Here is a 20470-nt window from a genome sequence, read left to right as displayed (position 1 = left end):
GGGTTTATCATCTTGGAACTAGATTAATCCCAGAGACTACTTCCTTGTCCATTCCTCCCCAAGGAAGCCAATTGGGCATCACACACGTGGCAAGCATGACCTTGAGTTTTTGCTAAGCACAGCAGCTACAAAAAAAAACAAAATGGCATGTCTAAGAACTGGAGCCAACTTCTTCCAACAGAAGGAACCACCCTTTTGACCTTTTAAGTGTTTCCACGAGATGGGTTCCTGAACTTCAGTGACAGCTGATTGACTGACTCTGTGATATAATCACAGCTGGTACTGAAGCTTGGATGTGTGCACTGTGTATTTATACCTGGCTTCCTCCAAGCAAGATGTTGTCTCAAGTCACATTTCTATTCAAAGCACCCATTGACTCACACTTTACCCTGACACTTGTAAAAGGGCTCTGATTAATGGGTGTTGAGGGTACTTAGGTGCAACTAATTTAGCCTCAGTACTTGTGAAATGGAAACTTCCATGCATGCTCAAGAACAGTGAAGAAGAATGTACTATAAATACAAAGGAAAGCATATAATAGAGGATATCATTTGGGAGGAAAGTGGAAGAGGCTGTGGAAAGAGGAAAAGTCTTTGATTTTGACAATCAAAACAGATCATTGGCAAAGGAGGCAAACCATATATAAGGAAAGATTGGGAAAGAAGCAGAATAGGAAGTAATGAACAGGGAACATCTTTGTATTCATTATGTGATAATGGTGGAGGCCAAAAGTAGGATAGACCACCAGCCTTGAGCACCATTCTTTCCCGTCAATATAAGAGGTAGATTGGAAAAAGAAGTTACAACTTGGTGCTTGTCAATTATTAGTGAAGGAATCCCATATTTAGCCAAATGAACACCGAAAATATCTTGAGCTTTGGTGTATTTGCTAAATTCCAGCAGATTATTTTATTTCTGCACCTGATTTGTTGCAGAAATTCTCTGTTAGCCATTTATAGTAACCTTGTACATTGTACAAGTTATAATTGCTTAGAATGAAGCAATCAAAAAGAAAATTTTGTTTTTCTTTTTAGCTCCAGCCATTCCCATTTGCTGTAGTACTTGAAGAAATTTGTGGCTTTTTTTTAAAGTTCTCTTGATCCTCTGATGTAATGTTGGTGGAAATTGGGTAAATGTGACAGGTATAAATGTGAGCTTCAGGTTTTCTGTCAGAGTTACAATACACATGTTGACAACTCTGTAGTGTTTATGCTACTTGACTAATAGAATCATGAGAGTTCTGATGGGCTTATTCCACTGGCATGAGTGCATTAGTACGGGACTCATCAGCACCCAAAATAAAGCCCATCGACTCAGTGTCAGGTTATGAGGACTGGGCAATTAGCTGGTACCTGCACATATGTGGTGACTGCTGCAGCTGATGTACAAAATAGTGGACTAGTTTCTGGCTGCAGCCCAATACCAGAATTACTCAGCCTTCTCTCTACTGGAGACTGGCAGAGCTGTTCCACTTCATTTTTAATGTTCTGTAACCTTTTCAACCCTCCACCCTGAGATACTTGTGGGTTCTGATGCATTTTCAGGCTATTACTATTTTGTGATAATGAACAAAATGTACTCAAAAGTCCCATAATATTTTATGAAATTTTATGTTTAGTGATAACTAAAATTACATTGGGTTCAAGAAGTATTGTTATTGTTTTATTATTCTGCCTTACAAGGATTCAGAAGGAGTTGATATTATGCTTGGTGTGTGTGCAAGTGGATTGCTGATCTACAGAGACCGGTTGAGAATAAACAGATTTGCCTGGCCCAAGGTTCTCAAGATCTCGTACAAAAGGAACAACTTTTATATTAAAATCCGGCCCAGTGAAGTAAGTTCAAATGTGAGGTTTGGATCTACTTTGGTCACTACTGTAATACTTGTACGAAAGAAATTGCAAACAAGATCTGAAAATAGTTAATAAATAACTGAAATGCTACCTGGGTTCACTGCAAAAATGGTATTATATTTCCCTCATGACATAGAAGGAGGCCATTTCACCCCATCGACCTGTACACGGCACAGAGCAATCCCATTCCTCACTAATTTCCCTTAACCTGATCTCTCTATATTCCCACCATTTCCCACTCACTTATACACTAGGGGCAATTTACCATGGCCAATTATATTACTAATCTGCATATCTTTAGGATGTAGCAGGAAACTGGAGAACCAGGGAGAGCATGCAAACTCCACACAGATAGCACTGGAGATCAGGATTGAACCACGTCACTAGAGCTATGTGTGCTCCTATGTGTGCCACAATGTCACAATTGTACAGTGCAGAAAGTGACCATTGAGTCCTGTTGGCCCTTAAACAGATATCTTACCAACATTTGCTCCACACAAACACATCCATTGCAATAGCATAATTTCTGTTCATGTGGATTGTTTAGAACTGTAATTTTAATTGCTACATTATTTAAGAATGTAGCACTCTTCTGTGTTACATGAGCGTTATATTAAATTGAACTATAATTATTAAAATACAGATTTATGTATTCTTAATGTTGTTGATGAACTCTCTCTTTCTGCTAGAAATTGATCGGGCCTTTTTGTAGCTGTCTCTGTTAGGAACACTTAAAACATTTTGCTTGTATTATTTCCTTGTAGTTTCCATGGGATCCATTTTAATTCTTTCTCCAGTGGGGTATTCGTGGTTTTAAACATTTTCATATTTTAAGATGTGTGACAGAAATAACCAACACTGTGGAAGCAGAAAAGCTCAGTTTATAGTTTGATTGTTAGGCATTCAAGATTAGGTGGCCTGGATTCAGTGGGAGAATGTTGGCAGTTCTGTCTGCAGCTGCGGGCTTCTTCCTAACTGCCAGGAAGTTTGGGATTTCCATACCACACAAATCAAGAAACTGCAGGCAGCTATTCCCTGGCCTTTCGTTAATTGCACTCTGATGTTGAACTCCTCGTCACTTGAACAATCTATACTGGCTTGTATTTGGCACAGGGAGTTCATTATGTTCAATAAGACAAAATGGCTGCAGGGGACTACGATTTTGTATTTTCAATCTTTTAACTGGTTTGATTTTATTTAAGTATTTTTGACTGATTGGAATTTTGTAAGTAGTTTAGCTTTGTTTCTGTATTATTATTATAAGAGGCTGAAACATTTTTCAGTACCACTTAACTGTTCTGTGAATGTGGTTTGTTCTGCTCCCCTCCCCACCCCCACTATGTATTGCTATTTATAGCACAGATGGCCCTGCCACTGAAGATAGGGCCAGTTTCTTCGAGCAAGTTCTCACTAAGGGAGCCACAAGATGTTGGTGGAAACTTTTAGTAGGTCAGCAATGAACAAGTACAGCTCACATCTGTCAGCAAATTCTGGGGCACTGTAAAGCAAATTTTGAACCTGCTTTCAAAATGCTGGAGAAACTCAGCAGGTCAGGCATCATCTCTGGAGGGAAATGAACAGTTGAGGTTTTGGGCTGAGACCCTCCATAGATGCTGCCTGACCTACTGAGTTTTGTGTGCTTTGCTCCAGATTTCCAACATCTGCAGTCCCTCTTGTGTCTTTGAACCTGCCTTATCTTGCTGCTAAAAGATAAAACCACAGAATTCAGGTGTTCTTTTAAATAAATAAAATAATAAATCTGTTATTACAAAATGCAAGAGGTAGACCTTAAGACACCTTGACCATGATGTGCTGTTTTACTATTTATTAATGATATTTGAATAAAAATTATTTTGCCAGCTTGTTTACCAAAGCCCCTTCCAACATTGGCTAAAAGACAACACAATTGAACAGACAAAGTACATTCAGAACAGATCAGTACAGTACAGATATTAGCTTTTTGCATTCCTTAGTTCAGTGCCAGTCATTTTGGATTGGTGCCACATTTTCTGTTTGTATTTTGAGTGGCTGAGTGCCAGCCTTACGTTTTACATTTGAAAACCTGCTGTCATTACATTTTTGCAGTACAGTAGGATAAATGATAGACGCCTTTCTGGTGCAGTGAGCAACACTGCACCCTGTTTAATTTTGTTTTGATTAGCAGTTTATTAATCTCTGTGGTATAGACCAATTCACAAAGAGTACACATTAACCAATCATAAATTGTTAGTGCTAAGTTAGATGAATTTGTATCAATTTCAAATTTGTGCAACTATACAAATATGTAGAAATTTGGTGCAAGTTGTAATCTTAATTATAAAGAATGGTGAGCATTTGTACAACATGTTGTCACTGAAAGTTAGGTTTCCAAACATATTACCTAATTTTCATCCTTTACTTTTTTTTAAATTAGCAAATCACATATAAACCTGAGACAAGATACTGAAGAGGGCTAGTTGACTAATTGCAATCTCACTTCTCGTTTGGAGGTGAAAGAGTGATTGTCAATTACTAACTTTATTCCAAATCCTTCAGAATTTCAGCTGAAGAACTTATTTGGGATGAAATTTATCTGGGTAGTAAATTGACAGTTGTGCATAGCTAGCTCACTTTATGTCAGAGTTTTTCCTTAACAATGCAAAAGGGAATTGGATGGTGCAAAACAAGCTCCGGATGTAGTTTTTAAAAATATTTTCCAGTATTGCTCAATTCCCTATTGCCTGTAATGTACCATTTGAAACTACCTTGTTTTCACAGAATTTTCCCTATAAACTTCCATTTAACTGTTGCTGTAATTAATTCTGCTTATTGGTTCATGCATTTTATAAAGTGGTGTCCACATTTAGGATCTGATGGCACCAAGATGGTGCTGGAACACACTTGAAGTACTTGAAGCAGTTGCATGTCACTGCCAGTGTGCTGTTTAGTCCCTTATCTGTCCTTAACAAATGCCTTACTAAAATAGTACTGATCTTTCCTATCCTGTACAGTTAAGGGAAGGAAAAAAGACAAACACCTTTTATTGCCAGACACTTTGCTCATGAGTGGGTCAACAAGAATTTAAATTTCATTAGCACTTTTTAACTAAAAACCAAGTGTGTAGGGAATCATGCATCTTTCTGGGACTTCAGAGCATTCCATTTAAGGTGCAGATCTGCTAGGACTTTGAAGGGAGGTGTTGCCAAGGAAGGCCACACTGCCTGTTATGGAGCCCTCTAAGCCAGGGTTCCTGTTTGTTTGACTCATTTGGGTCTCATTGTAGCACTGTTCAGTCGGATGGCCTACTAAGTGTATGGAGGCTGCAGAAGGTGGGTGGGGAAATGGCTGGAGGAAAAGAATGACCTAAACCTCTGAGCATTTAGAGAATTGCATAACTAAAGCTAAAATATAGGTAATATTGGTGAAGAGTATGTTTTTCCCCTTTCTTTCCAACAACAGAAAGAAGTGGGAGAGAGATTGCTTGACCTTTTTAAACTCTGAGGTCAGTTGTGGAGGGCATTTGTTCACCATTACACTTTGAGGATGTCAGACCCAAAGTTTTCAATTGTTTAGACACTTCTCCAGGCCTTAGGTAGCACAGGTGATAGATGGAAGCTAAATAGAAAATATTAAAGTAGGTTTGTCAGATAGATAGATATGGAGATATTAAAGCAACCTGAGAGCAAATGTTGAAGATGTTACAATGAACCATATGAGAAAGTCTGTGGAAGCAAGTAAGTGGTTAATTTAGGGGAGACTGCAGTGTCCCAGTCATGATATGTATAATATTTTTATCAATTTTCTCAAAGCTTGAGACTTTATTTTTCCCTCCTAGCATGAACAGTTTGAGAGCACCATTGGATTTAAACTTCCAAACCACAAAGCAGCCAAACGATTGTGGAAAGTGTGCATTGAGCATCACACGTTCTTCAGGTAGGTATAAGTTGGCTTTTTGACATGGAATTCACCATGTAAAAATGACTTCAGCCAAGTTGTTTTAATTTCTTAGAATTCTGTAACATAGCAATAGGATATGAGTTGGATCTGATATTATATCTAAACTGTTGCTTATCACCAAAACCACAATTTCAGATTACAATAGAATTTAAATTACTGTGAACAAAGTTAACACAAACATGATATATAGCAAATTTCTCTGTTATTTTACTCTATCTTAACTTGCTTTACGCTGCTATTGAAATAAAACAATTTGATATGGTCATACCAAATATTTATAAAACATGACTGAAGTAAATTTCCAGATATTTAAATCTTAAAATTTGGAGTATTTTAAATATAATCCAGGATTATCAATTAAAAATCAATGTTTCATTTTCCATTTTTGCCATAAATGCAGAAGTTGATCAGTGTGTTAACATAGGATGCAGCAATGGATTATCAAATGCCATACCTATTTTCATCTTGTAATTATGGAATGTGTCAGAGGCCTGAAATGTGTTACCATAATTTAAGATTTATTACTATCCCAGTATGAGTGCACACAGAGTTCTTAGAGAAAAAAATTTATTAAGTTTACTTTTTCAAGTCTGTTGTGAGTAGTGACAGCAAAATGGAAGAAGCAAAATGCCACAACATCAAGGTTGATCTGGTGGATGCAGAACACTGACTAGTATCCTCTAAGCTGGTATTGGTTTATTATTGTCACATGCACCGAGATGCAGTGAAAAGCTTTTGTTTTGCATGTCATCCAGACAGATCATGTCATACACAATTACATTTAGTAAGAAGAAAGTAGAACGCAGAACATAGTGTTGCAGTTGCAAAGTGTAGTGCAGGTAGACAAATGAAGTGCAAGGGCTATGATGAGGTAAATTGGGAGATCAAGGATTCAAGAGTTCTTTTAGCGTATGAGTAGCAGAATTAATAGCCTAGATTTCCAGCTTGATTCAGGAAATTTCTGTTAATACCTGGATGAAGAAACGTGTGAGCAGTGATTAGTCACAAAACTAGTAAGGAAATGCATGATAAATCCAAAAATTGCAAGTAAATTTTGGTTAGATAACATCTAAAAGAGGTTGTGGATTTCTAATTGGGAATATAAATTTGCTTTTAGTCAAGAGTTATTGCTGTATTTGCATCCAAATTGATAAGTTAGTGAAGACAAATAGAAATGTATCCAAAGACACTGTGCCAATCACTATTGGTTCCATCCAAGAACACTAGATACTAGTTGTTCCACAATGAGCTTCTTAGTACAAACAATCTCAAGATCTTCCTTTGAAAGCATAGGTACCAGGTGATATTGGGGAAGGAGTTGCCAGAGTGTGAAGGGGAAGTTACATTTTAAGGAAGGCTTTAAAGAGTGAATAAGCATACATTTATAAACTATTATACTACTTGTGCAGGGTATCATGAAGTACATTATTAAATAAGTTACTTCTTGATGTGCAGTTATGTGACAAATGGTGCAGCCAATTTATGTAGAGCAAGGTTCCTCTAGACAACAGATTATGTGATTGACCAGTTGATTGTTTCTTGGTGGCTGCTCTAGGAGGGTTAGATATAGAGGTACAGGTTTTGATTTTTCATCTTAACAGGCAGGTAGGACCTATAGAAACAGGCAGGTAGGACCTATAGAAACAGGAAAATAGGAGCAGGAGTAGGTCATTTGGTGGTTCTTGCCTGCTCTGCCATTCGATTTGGATTTATGGAGGATGGACACTGAAAGATCATTAAGGAAACATGGTGTAAATACAGTATGGTTATTGCAACCTTTGTATTTTTAGATTTATAGCAAGATATTTCTTCTCATCTGTCCCTTCCCCAAATATCAGAACTTGACTTTGCCACATGATTTATGATGCTGTATAAACTTTGAGAATAAATTATGGGATTATTGTTCATTTTCAACCTTTGTGTGTCACCATAAATTTGAAGTATATTGTTGAGGAAGTAAAAGATGATCACTTTCACAAAATTTGCTATTTCTCATGCAAACCAATCATCTCTTTGCAGATTAGTTTCACCTGAGCCACCTCCAAAAAAATTCCTCACACTGGGTTCAAAATTCCGCTACAGTGGAAGAACACAAGCCCAGACTCGGAGAGCCAGTTCCCTTATAGACCGCCCAGCGCCATACTTTGAACGTTCTTCCAGCAAGCGCTACACCATGTCACGTAGCTTAGATGGAGGTAAGGAAATCGAGTTGCAATCTGATGTGGAATTTTTGCTTGTTAGTGACACTGCTTGGCTGTTTGCAAATTTGGTTAGTGTGCAATTTCAGTTTAAATAGTGAAATAGGATCATGACATTTGTTATTATTTTGTTTAGTTATACTTATGCACCAAGTGAATATCTAATGAATGAAAAATGTAGGCTCTTAAATAATACCAAGGAAATCAATTCATGAATGCTTAGTGCATTTGTTCTTTTTTTTAAACTGAATGTTTTAAAATATTTACTTTAAAGTTTTATATTGCTACTAAAATAGAATAGAAATGTCAAATGCACGTGGAGCAATTTTTATGTTCCAAGAGAGCTTGCATTTATTAGGCAGTACAACAAACTTGTGATTGTGCAAACAAAGCAGTTCAAACTGGATAATAAAGTGAAGACAAATCCCATTTTAGGGATGACTGAGGAAGAGTTGGAAAGTAGATTTTAAGTAGATTTTTAAATGCAAAGAAATAAAGTTTATAGAGAGTCTGAGTTATGGTAGAGGTGGAGTTTCAGACAGTCAATCAAAAATAAATGTATACTTTGCCACTAGGTGATGATGTATGTTAGAAACACCTGGAGTCCACAATTATGGGAATGCAAGTGTATCTAGAGGACAACATACCAGCAGTAGGTGCAAGATATTTTCTTTGAACGTTAGATATATGAAGGGTGGACACTGAAAGACTATTAAGGAAATGTTGGAGTAGTTAAGTTTGGAGGTGATAAAATTATGAATAAAGATTTTGGTTATTGACATTTGGGGAGGGTGGGGAAGAGAGCTGAGATGAGTGTGAATGCAAGCATTTATGAAGTGGTGGAACTTGGTTGGCTTAGTAGAGTCATAGAGCCTTACAGTACAGAAATAGGTCCTTTGGCCCAACATGTCCATGCCAATCAAGATGCCCATCTAAGCTAGTCCCATCTGCCCACATTTGGCCCATGTTCCTCTAAACCTTTCCTATCCATGTACCTGTCCAAATGTCTTTTCAATGTTGTTATTGTACATGCCTCAACCACTTCCTCTGGCAGCTTGTTCCATATATGCATCACCCACTAGGTGGAAAAAGTTGCCCCTCAGGTCCCTGTTAAATCTTTCCCCACTCACCTTAAACCTATGCCCTCCAGTTCTTGATTCCCCAACCACGGGAAAAAGACTGTGTGTGTTCACCCTATCTATACCCCTCATGATTTTATACACCTCTATAAGATCACCCCTCAGTGTCCAGTGCTCCAAGGAATAAAGTTCTAGCCAGCCCAACCTCCCCCTATAACCCATCCCTCGAGTCCTGGCAATATCCTCTTTTCTGCACTTGGCACAATCTCTACACTTGGAGCAATTTGCAGTAACCAATTAACTTACTGACCAGCACATCTTTGGATATGGGAGGAAACTGGAGTCAAACACACTGAAAGCTTGTAAGGTTATTTTTATGACAAGAAGTGGAAAAATGCTTGTAGTGTGTCTCATGTGGTATCATGGAGGAGATGTGGGTTTAGCTCAGTTTGAGTTTGAATAAAATATTACGGGTTACCTCAAGCAGGATGCAACAAGAAAATCAAGTAATTAGTCAGATATAGTCTCCAGGAAGAGCAGGAATAGAAGGTAGATGGTAATTGGACGGCTCATAATCCATTTCATACTTCAAGTTGAACATTCTTATTATGTTTGGTTGAGAACATTTCAATATCATATAAGCAATCTTGCTGCTGAGTACAATAGATTTACAACACCAAAGTGCTACGAAGCTTGCAGTATATTAAAATTGTGTAGGTGTGATTTTTTTTTTCCAATTGAATTTAGTCTGTCTCAGCAAAGACGGATATATAGAATTATGGTGCAGATCATTGTAACCTAGTAGAATGATGACATGGACTGGAGGGACTCCATAGCCAATTCTAGTTCATGTAATCCTATCAGTAGTAATTAATACTTTGGGTTATAACTTGTAACCTAGCTTTGTTGTGTAGAAGCTTAGTCATGTGACTTTTTCATGAAGTAGGTGCCATCTGCAGATATTAAGAGTGACAATACAAATCCACCCTATCTAAAACTCATGTATTGCTGAAGCATTTGTCATTTGCCATTTTTACCTCCAGACCTGACTCTTTCAGCACGCTCATCATTCCCCTCCTTCATTCTACTCAGCATAAACTGGAGGGCTTTCAAAATCCAGCTGCCCGTATCCTAATTCATTGGAATCAGTATATGAAATCAAAAATCTAAAGATACTGAAATGAAAACAGAAAATGTTGGAAATATTCAGCAGGTCAGGCAGCATCTGTGAGGGGAAAAAAGAAACAAATTAACGTATCAGGTCCAAGACCCTTGATCTGAACTGATAATTCTGAGTTGCAGAGAAGGTGGCGGGAGGAAAGGAGAGGACAAAAGGAATATCTGTGGTAGGGTGAGGCCAGGTGAAATGGGTTAGTAGGGCAATTGAAGGCTGGTGATACTTTGTGTTATGTGTTGCTAATAATAGGGTTGTGAGATGTGCCCAGCTAATTAGGCTGTACTAATTGAGAGAGAACAACTGAGCCAAAATCACAGTTGGAGGACAGTCATAAATGGCCAATTCTGATACAGACAAGGAGGTGGCAGGGTGGCACAGTTAGTAGAACCACTGCCTCACAGCATCGGAGACGTGGGTTCAATCCTTACCTTAGGTGCTCTCAGTGTGGAGTTTGCACATTCTCCTTGTGGCCTCATGGGTTTTCTCTGGGTGCTCCAGTTTCCTCCTGGATTCCAAAGACATCCGGATTGGTAGGTTAAATGGCCACTGTAAGTTGCCCCTCGTGTGTAGGTAGAGGTAGAATCTGGGATTGATGGAAATGTGGAGGGAATAAAAGAAAATGGGATCAGTGTAGGATTGGTGTAGAATGGGTGGATGATGGTTGGGGTGGACTTGGTGGGCTGAAGGCCTTGTTTTCATGCTGTATCTCTGTATGACCTAAAGTTGGAGAATTTGATATGGCAACAGGAAGGCTGCAAACTACCCAGACAGGAAAATTAGGAGTTATTCCTCAAGCTTATATTGGGCCTGTTTTGTCATATGTATGTTGTGTGAGATTTGCAATTTAAATAAAAATTGTTTACTGTTGCTGCTACCATGAGCCAAGAGAGCATTTACATAGTTATCGATCATCAAAACTGAGCCAAAACCCTTTGGGCATCTCTAAGTAACTGCTGGTACTCCCTGGGTGGGGGGAGTAGGTGGCTTTGGATGGTTGCCCCTCTCTTGCCTAGAGGAACTGAGATCTATTGTAACAATTGGCCTGCCAATGAAAGGCCAAGTGACTCGGTGATCCAGACTGACAAACTAAGTTTTGTGTTTTTAAAGCCTCTGTCACCGAGAATCATGAGATGCTCATAAAAGACTCCATTTCGGCCTCAGAAGTGGCTACTGGTCATTATGGTGCAGCCAAGAGTCTGGTGTCAACCAATTTAATAACCACAGTGACACCAGAGAAGAAGGCAGAAGAGGAGAAGGCAGAGGAAGAGGATAAGAAAGTAAAGACTGACATCACTCCATCACTCACGCCAGCCAAGCATGAAATTAAGGTAGAGTGCACTGGGGCATGAAAGATGTTAGGTGTACTGACAATTAAGCAAAATACAGATTTAAAAGTCAAGAGTTATAATCCAATATTGAACATAAATGATTATCATGAAATTAGAATGAATTGTCTTGCTCCATTGTAAGAAGTATGTGTTTTAGAGAACAACAATTAAAGTAAAAACAGTTGAATATATTGTTTTAAATTGACACTTTAATAATGTAAGCATTTATGTGATAAAATTAATAGGATATTTTGATTTAGTACTGTAACAGGACAAGTTATTGTGATATTATTGGAACAAAGGAAAAATTTGAATATTTGAGAAAATGTTTCCCTGTACATTTTTAATTCTATTAAAAGTTTGTTCATTATTTTGGAATTAATACCTGCAAAGAATATATTTTAAGCATTCTAATATTAAAGCTCAAATTCTGTTCACGTACCTGATGTAACAAAATTTTGAATAGAAGTCTGAAAAAAAATTAAGCATAGTATCTTGATCCATCGGTGGGACATGGCAACTTGATTCTTGCTGTGTGTCAATAAATAAACATATTTTGGTTAACAAATGTGAGACATCTAGTGTTTAAAATTTGAGATATCAGATGAATATTTTGGTATTTAAATTTCGTTTGTTTTAAATCATTGGCAGACTTATTAAATTTTTTTCGGTTCTTTTGTTGTTTTTTTCAGATAGGGAAACATTCATTTTAAGTGATGGGACTGTACCTGACCAAAAGGAGGAGAAGCAGGAGCAGGAGTGATGGCCTCTTCTGCCTGCTCTGCCATTCAAAAAGGTCACGGTTGATCTTTTATCCCAGTGTCACTACCCTGTACTGATTCCCTTAATATCTAAGATCCCATCAATCTCTGAATTAAATATACTCAGCAACTGAGCCTTCACACCCTTCTTGGGCTTCCCAGGTAGAGAAGTCCAAAGATATGTAGCCTTCTGGGTAAAGAAATTTCTTCTTGCCTCAGCCCTGCATAAAATCCCTTACATCGAGACTGTAAAGCTCTGGTTCTAGACACTCTCGTCCCTGTTATCTAATCTGTCAAGCCCTGGAAGAATTTTGTTTATTGCAATGAGATTACCATTCATTCTTCTAAACTCAAAAGAATATAGGCCCATTTTGTTTAATTTTTTTCTTCATGGGAGAAACTCATCATCTAAGAATTAATCCGGTGAACTTTTACTGCATTCTGTCTATCGCAATTTATATTTCCATAGGTAGTGAGATAGGCCCTGTACACAATATTTCAGATGCAGTTTCAGCAGGGTCCAATATAATTGGAGCAAGATATCTGTACTTTTGTACTCAAATCCTTTGTAGTAAAGGCCAACACATCATTTGCCTTCTTGAATGCTTGCATTGATTGTATGTTAACTGTCAGTGATGTGTCTTAAAGATACACCAATTTTCTATTGGACATCAATACCTTTCAAGCACTCTGTTTAAAAAATACTCAGCCCATTTATTCTTTCCACGAAGATGACCTCATATTTTCATATTACTGTTTAACTGCCATGTCCATTCATCTAGTCTGTTCATATCCCCTTAGAAGTCTCTCTCTATCTTCTCCCAACCCATACTGCCAGCCAGTTTTTATCATCAGTAAACTTGCATTAATTACATTTGTTCCCCTCATCCTAATGACATAAATTGTGAAAAGCTAGAACCCTAGCACTGGTTGCTGTGGCAACTCATAATTTACAGCTTCTCAACGTGAAAATGGCCCACTTATTCCTATTCTCTAGTTTTCAGTTTGTCAACTGATCCTCAAGCTATTCCAGTTTATTGTCCCCAATCCCAGATGTTCTAATTTTGTCATAATATTATTACATGGCACTTATTGAAGGCCTATGGAAGTTCAAGTATACCAAGCAATAAACAAACGGCTGGAGGAACTCAGCAGGTTAGGCAGGATCTATGGATGGAAATGGACTGTCAACATTTTGGGCCAAGATGCTTCATCTGGACTGTTGAAGTCCACTTGAAACGTTGACCCGCTGAGCTCTTCCAACAGTTTGTTTTTGTTCCAGATTCCAGCATCTGCAGTCTCTTGTGTCTCCAAGCATACCACGTCCACTGGTTCTCTTTATATTCTGCTGGTTATAATCACAAAAAAATAACAGATTTGTGAAACCTGATTTCCTTTTTCACAAATCCATGAGGACTCTGTCCAAGCCTACATTTGTTTTTACATGACTCCTTCCATTTAATAATAGATATGAGTATCATCTCCACTGTTCACATTAGGATAAGAGGTTTGTAATTCCACATCTTCTCTCCTTCCTTAAGTAGTAGGATTACAGTCAATGGGAACTATAGAATCTGGTGAAATTTAGAAGATGACAACCTGTAAAGCTTTTGTAGTCTGTTTTCGTTGCTCACGAGATTACTCTTGTTTTTCTGCTTTTCTTTTTCAACTTTTTGGGCCTCCTTTGTTGAAATCTAAAGTTTTTCCAAGGCTCGGGTTTCTCTTTTTGACAACAGTATGAGCCCTTTCCTTTGTTTCAGTACTATCTTTAACTTCTCTTGTTAGCCACAGCCTTATCTACTTATCATGCCTTTAAAGGGAGATATGTTTGCTGTAAACTATGCATCTTTTAAATGTTAGCTATTGCTGTTGCACCATTGAGTTTATTGCAGCATCCGGTATGTTTGATTAGCATTTATAATCTCATCATTAATTAACAAGTATAATCTTTACAGGTCCTAGGTGCACAATTAACATGCTGCTGCTCACCACCAAAGAATAGTCTCTTGGATAATAAGATCCCAAGAATGGCACTGGGAAACACTTAGGACATAGTTTACCTGGAATAATTTTTTCTGGGGAATGATACAAGAGTGGCAAAGGAGGAAAGAAAATAACTTCTATTTCCCTTTGCTAGAATGCACTCCGGGTCAAGATCCTGATATTCTAATCTGAGTAAATGAGAGGTTTTTTCAATGTGACTCAATATATTAAGCAAGATAGAACAGTCTCAATACAATTTCCAGTCAGAATAGGCTGGCATCAGTAACTGCCAATAGTTTGGCATAAAATCACATACTCCTTAGACCATGGAATGTTTGTTGAGAAGAAACTATTTAAATAAAATGTGACATAACATTAGTAAAGATGTGACATTGAGTTCATGACATTGTTATAAAGCTTTACTATATCTCTCCTCTAGGTTTTTAGGTCTCAAGATGGAGCATTCAATATTGGTTGGGGTCTGATTTAGTAACAGAATTGTGATAGAGTGCTATTTTAAGTTGAAATAGAGGTCTGGGAGGCTGAAGCAGTTAGCAGCCAGATAATATTTTAATCCTTGGCATTGAAATGTTTCAAAGTTAGTTGTAGGCAGGGTGAAATTAATAACTAAATGTTACGTTTTCCTTATTCTCAATATTGTATACCTCAGTCTTTATTTCTTAAAAACAAGTTATACAATGGCATTGATGTTGAGGCCATCGTTTAACCCTAATTATGCCCCAAGTTACTTGTAGGCAATTTTGTCAGGATTTCTACATTTATTAGTGCTTAAGAGTCGGTTTTCTCTTTAAATAATCTTGATTTTATTAACAGGTGCTTCATTCCAGAGAAATCTACTTAATAAACAGTCATAACAAAGACAGTAACTTTTTTTTCCTGCAGTATTTGAGCAATATTCTGACCACTGCAATGATTTAATAGTGATTAGAATTCTGTAGCAATTAAAGTAACTATTCTGTTGAAAGAAATATCATATAGCTGTTAACTTTTATTAATGCAAGTTTGGAATCATGTTACAGATCCTGGGAAAGACTTCCTCATTTGCATTTGAACATAAATAATTCTTGGGCAGAGCGAATAGAGAAATATTGGGTTTGGAGAATTGCATGTCCATAATGAGCCTGCCAAATGTTCATTCCACTTCTCGGAATCCACAGATGGGTAGCAGGCTGTTTCCTAGCTGTGAGTGATTTTTGACTAATAGAACAAAGTCATCAGTTAAGTAGAGAATGGGCTACCAGCATGTAAACGCCTGTGTTGTGTGTTTTTCTGTGATAACTAGGAAAAACAGAAATAACGCTAATCTTGATTATAAATAATATTAAATATTCAGATTCGTGGGGTATTTTTAATTTACATTATCCTTTTATTTGTACCTTCTTGGACTCTCCAGTTTCTTTTGTATTCTTGTATTTGCTTATGACATATAGCAGTCTATTCCTCTATTTTCCTGTAACCTATTATCTCACGTGCACATTAACATCTTTCCCACCCAGCCTTCCCTTGGGATGTTGGAGGAAACCAGTGCACCCTGGGCATATCTATGAGGTTCCAGGGAGAATGTCCAAACCCCACACAAACTGCATTAGGGGCTGGAATTGAACCTGTGTCACTGGAGCTGTGAGACAGCTGTACCATCTGTGGCACACTGTGCCACCCAGATTAGGAAAAGAGAGATGGTCTAACCTTGAAGGCATCTCCATTTAAGAACAGTTGCAGGTCATCAGTTGATCCAGCAAGAAGTATAATTTAGGAATTCTTGACTTCACTGACCCTGGCAAATAGATGCAAAGAGAAAACTGTCAACTAAGATTTAATTACCCCAATTTGAACCCTTGTTTGAGTTGTGCTTTCTGGATTTAATTTTCTTGTAACAACTGTGAAAGTCAGGATCCCATTAAAGAGCAAGCTTTACGAAACAATCATCTCATAACCAACAGTTATCCATTAGATGTTATTAGCTTGGCAACAGAGAATGTAGATTATAATGTTGGCAGAGCAACTGACCTTCGTATCAACTGGCATAAAACCACATTGCTAGATGCAGAGTAGAACAAGCTATTCTCTGATGCATTCTTTCAGAATTCATTCTTCTTAGTATGCATATAATTGAACTCCAAAATGAATTCAAGTTCTGTATCCTATTTGAGAAGTTCTGTTAAAGACTTAACCTCGGGCTAAAGCTCAAATAATTTATAATTCATGCTGCAGTGAAGCAGAAGCCTTAACTGACTTTCCAGATCCGCTGGTTACAAAAATATAGGCCTTGTTTTTACTTTTGCGTTTAAAAACAAGAACATTTTTACCTAAAGATTCATTTTGCAATACTGTCAGGCTAGTATTTTTCTCTTCGTATTATGGTTTCTAAAAGGGTATTAGATTTCTTTTGTGACTGTATCTTGTACACAACAATGATCAGATGAGAATTCATTTTAACAAACTATTATTTTATCGAGAGGAGAAGATATAGTATTTAATGCCCATCGTGCAATTGTCCCATGCCCTGTAACATACCTTGCTTGAGAGATTAGGCAAGCATCTTGTTCACGGCTTCCTGTCAGTGCTGCTCTGCATTTGTTTGCTGGGAAATGTCCAGCAGAAGGATGGAGTAAATCTGGCTGCAAATTCTATTCAGGCAAGTGCTGGTTTTCTTTGCTTGGTCTGATCTGCAATGGCATGCCAGGACTGGGACTAGACCACAGCACAAGTCTTGACTGCAGAAATATTGTCTTGCTTTCCAACTCCGCTTGTAGCACCATTGTATTCCTCTTCGACGAGGACAGTTAGTGGTTCTGTATGTAAATAGGAAGTCTGATAACTGCATAATTGTTGTCATTTCTAAATTAAATATGCCAAATGTTTTGAACAATTAAGGAAGGTTTAGAATTATATGTGATATTAGAGCCAAATGACTTCAGAAATCCTCTTTATTGTGTGTTATCTTGTTCTTCGGTTTAAATTAACTTTCAGAAGCAGCCTTATTTTAATTGATTGTTCTTTATACAAAATGATTGAATTTTTTTGGCTTTGAAATTATTTTTTATGACAAAGCAACACTGAATAGGCAACACTTAATTTCAGTTTTAATTACTGAGGATACACTGCTCAGTTGCTACTTTGAACTACCATAATCCCTAAATTGGTGTTACAAAGTAAATACCCGGATTTCGATCCAGTGACACTGAATATTTTTCAAAAAGGTGTTGAGGCCAGGTCAGGATGGTATAGGACCTAGAGGGTACATGAATATATTTTTCACAAGATATTGCTGATACTGGTGGTGATAACTATTTAATTTAGCATGAGAATTGCTAATTTAATTGTTTGCTGTTGTAACAGAACTTGAGTCCAATTTTAGCTAGGTAGATGGGTGGCTTGTGAGTTTGAAATTCATCCACTCTTCCACGACTGAAGCATAGGGTTATTTCATTCCTGGACCTGATTTAAATTCCATTAACTGACTTTGTACCACTTTCTTGTCGGAAGTAATGAAAGTTCTTGCAGTTCTTGGGCCATCTGCTGACACCAGGTATATGCCAGGTGCACCCTTTCAGTCCCCCAAATCCCATCAACTTTTAGTGGTGCTAGGTGAGTAAGTGTCTGGGACTGTGTTAACTGCCCACCAATCTTTTCCACTGGATAGACAGAATTAAAACCTACCCATGTTGAATGTGATAATGTTTTATCAAAATCATGGATAGGGTAATTTTGTATGAAAACTTAACTTACAATTGCTGATCAGTTTAGCTTGAAATGTACCATAATAAGAGAGACTTCATTTTTAAAACACATTTTTAGAGTTCCCATAGTTTAAAATTTTGGTCATAAGGCATCTGATTTTTGAAGTGATTAGAAAGCTTTCTATTATCTGCATTTCACATTTACAAGCTAATTGGCAGAATCTTATTTTAAATTCCCCATTCTATCTTAAATAAATTCTCCATTCCTTGCTGCTGACATCGCAATTCTTTGTAGGTCTCTTTTAATGATTTGGGCTTATACCAACACTTGGGTACAAGACAGACTACAAATTCAAGCAGCATTGGAATGGGAACAGCAAGGACGTAGTCACCATTGACTTGACACAAAAGCAAGGGAAAAAAAACAAAAGAACATGAATTAGAAAGATGAATTGGAAATTAAAATGGCATTAAATAGGTCAAAGTGCTGGCAACAAAACCCCTGATTAATTAGGAACTAGGAGTAAATAAAATAGAAGAAAGAAGTGTAGCAACCAAAAAATAAATATCTAGATAGATGGTTCCAGTAAAAACCAAAGTAAGTGACTAAATGAAGGCATCATATGGGGAAACTGATTTGTAAAGGGTCCAGCAAAACAAGTACTTAAGGTTTTTGTGTGTTTTTCACATAAAAAGAGAGAAGAAAAAACTTGAAACTTCAAAATTGTATTTCTACACAATTGTTATGGAAACCACTGCAATTTGGCTTTTCCAAATTTTGGATTACTTAATATTTCTAGTTGGCAGAAGCTTTGACGTTTTGGAAGAATAAATGTTATGGGATGCAATAACTAATATTTTTTTCTTTTTTTGTCTTAATGTTCCTGCTCTTTTTTTGTTCCTCCTGCATCTTCTGGAATTTCCTGTGTTTCCCCCACAGACTACATTTATTGGCACAAATTCATTTTGCTCTTCCTCTTACCCTTTGCACTGTGACTCTCCTGCATCATCAATGAGCATTCATAGGAGATGTAAAGAGAATGTTTCAAAATCAGCTGACGATGGCAAGAATGAACACCCCTGCAGCACCCCCCATTCACAGTTTGACTATGATCCTGCAAAGTCAATTGATAAGAAAGCAATGGATTTAAAAGGAGACCAAGATCTGGGGGCTAGATCTAGAAAAGGAGGAACCTTGTTTTCATTCTCCTTGCATCTCCCAGCAACATTTTCTTTGTTAGATGATGATGGCTACCTTTCCTTCCCCAGCTTCTCCGATGCCAGTTTCTTACCTGAAAGCTTCCAACGTTACCTCCCCATTCAATCACCTTCACTTGTCCCCTGCTTCCTTTTCATTTTCTTCTTCCTGCTTTCAACCTCTTTCTCTGTACCGTATGCTCTCACTCTCTCGTTCCCTCTTGCTATGTGTCTCTGCTATCTGGAGCCCAGGGCAGCCTCCTTGAGTGCCTCAGTTGACAATGACCTGAGTGACAGTTCAGAGGAAGAGGTGCGTACCTCAGCCTGAACACAATTCTTTGTGTTCAGTGCTTGAGTGTTCTGCACAATGTAAAATGCTGCAAAAGTAATATTATTTTCAGAACCTCATTGCTGCCTTTTCATATTTTAAAAGTTGTGTTTCAAAGAGACATAACTAACTTGACGCATCAGATTAGACAAAAAGTTTTTGTATTCTTGGGGAGAAAAGTTCTGAAAAGCCGGTCTATTTTTTAATGGTGGAAAATTATGAAGTAATTGGCCTGTATACATACTTTGTACTCTTATAGATGTAAATTCCTAAATTGAATGAGGTCATTCAAAAGAGCCATGCTGACATTTCCCTAGGAGTTGGAGCCAGTTGATAGTCAATTAGTTTAAATTCTCTGGTGTGAGACAGTCACAACCTCATTAGTATTACAGTAGACCATTTGTTCCTCAATGAATATTGTGTTCATTTGGTTCAGTCAATGGCTGAGCACGATTAGAAATACCAGACGCGAAGGGCCTGATTATTCACCTTTTTTTTAAAAAGAAGCAAAAGACCAAAATGCCTCATTTTACATATGATATGATTTATTAATACTTTAGTTAATATTGCTGTCATGTTTAAGTTCATGAACTATCTTGTTGAAAGTTACCTTCCATGTCAGATAGCACACGACGTTACTCTAGCCTTTTGTCCAGGAACTGACAGCATGAATTCCTCCTAAGTATGACCTTATTCAGTTTCCTGCCATGATACTCAAGTCCAAAAAGAAAAATGAAAGCAGTATCTTTGATAAACAATTATAGTTTCTGCGTTACAAGTGGACAAATAAAGTTTTAGGTAGACAGCATTGCAGAATACTACAGGCACTAAAACTGGTTCAGGACATAGATTAGTTTGATATTACTTCACTGTAGGTTCAGAATGAAAACTTGGTGTCTAATCTCAAACCATCCAGACTGCTGACAGTG

General features: G+C 37.5%; 1 protein-coding gene across 12 annotated transcripts in view; it reads left to right on the top strand.

Annotated features, from left to right (window-relative positions):
• The window catches only part of LOC127574060 (band 4.1-like protein 3), a 134660-nt gene that overhangs the window by 79240 nt on the left and 34950 nt on the right, over positions 1-20470 (top strand). For 7 of the 12 annotated variants that reach the window (XM_052022677.1, XM_052022675.1, XM_052022676.1 and 4 more), the window contains exons 9-13: positions 1683-1835; positions 5668-5765; positions 7809-7984; positions 11351-11571; positions 18957-19523. In XM_052022677.1, the coding sequence (XP_051878637.1) occupies positions 1683-1835; positions 5668-5765; positions 7809-7984; positions 11351-11571; positions 18957-19523 (1215 nt within the window). The remainder of the gene's footprint in view (positions 1-1682; positions 1836-5667; positions 5766-7808; positions 7985-11350; positions 11572-18956; positions 19524-20470) is intronic. The other 5 variants (XM_052022680.1, XM_052022681.1, XM_052022678.1 and 2 more) reach the window with 1 other exon arrangement.

This window comes from Pristis pectinata, chromosome 9, assembly GCF_009764475.1.
Source record: "Pristis pectinata isolate sPriPec2 chromosome 9, sPriPec2.1.pri, whole genome shotgun sequence".
NCBI lineage: Eukaryota > Metazoa > Chordata > Chondrichthyes > Rhinopristiformes > Pristidae > Pristis > Pristis pectinata.
This window is presented reverse-complemented; position numbering and strand designations above follow the sequence as displayed.